This window comes from Dipodomys ordii, unplaced genomic scaffold, assembly GCF_000151885.1.
Source record: "Dipodomys ordii isolate 6190 unplaced genomic scaffold, Dord_2.0 Scaffold180, whole genome shotgun sequence".
Taxonomy (NCBI): Eukaryota; Metazoa; Chordata; class Mammalia; order Rodentia; family Heteromyidae; genus Dipodomys; species Dipodomys ordii.
This window is the reverse complement of record NW_012267396.1, coordinates 1083388-1083887: the sequence shown is the minus strand read 5'-3', so window position 1 is coordinate 1083887 and position 500 is coordinate 1083388. Positions and strand designations below refer to the sequence as shown.

General features: G+C 70.2%; 1 protein-coding gene across 1 annotated transcript in view; it reads right to left on the bottom strand.

Annotated features, from left to right (window-relative positions):
- Positions 1-500, bottom strand: part of Smarca4 (SWI/SNF related, matrix associated, actin dependent regulator of chromatin, subfamily a, member 4) — a 63460-nt gene that overhangs the window by 757 nt on the left and 62203 nt on the right. The window contains exon 29 of the mRNA XM_013033946.1: positions 18-150. Coding sequence (XP_012889400.1) covers positions 18-150 — 133 coding nt within the window. The remainder of the gene's footprint in view (positions 1-17; positions 151-500) is intronic.

The window sequence follows — 500 nt, the reverse complement described above, 5'->3', positions numbered from 1 at the left end:
CTCCGCTCCCCACTCACACTCCGACTCCGAGCCTTCCTCCTCCGCCTCCTCCTCCTCGTCGCTGTCGTCGCCCTCGCTGTCGTCCTCCTTCTCGATCTTCTGCCGCACGCTGGTGAACACGGACTGCAGCACGATGGAGTCCTCGTAGATCTGCGGGGTGAGCGGTGAGCGCGGGCTGCCCCGCCCGGCCCCGCCCCCAACGCCCCAGGCCCCGCCCCCGCCTCGCCCCATTGGCCAAGGGGAGTGGCTCGAGGCTCGCGTGTTTCGGGCATACCCAATAGGAGATGAGGGGTGGGGCTTCGGGGAGGGGACGCGGGCTGGGGTCCGGCCCGCGTGCGTCGCACGAAGCCCAAGGGGGGGGTCACAGCCGCAGGGACCCCAAGTTGGAGGACTCGTCACCCTCGCCCCCAGAACGAGTGAGGGAGAAGCCCCGGGTTAGGGGTTCTGCCCCCATGTACGGATTCGAGACGACCCTCAACGGCGGGGGCTTGGGGAGCCCC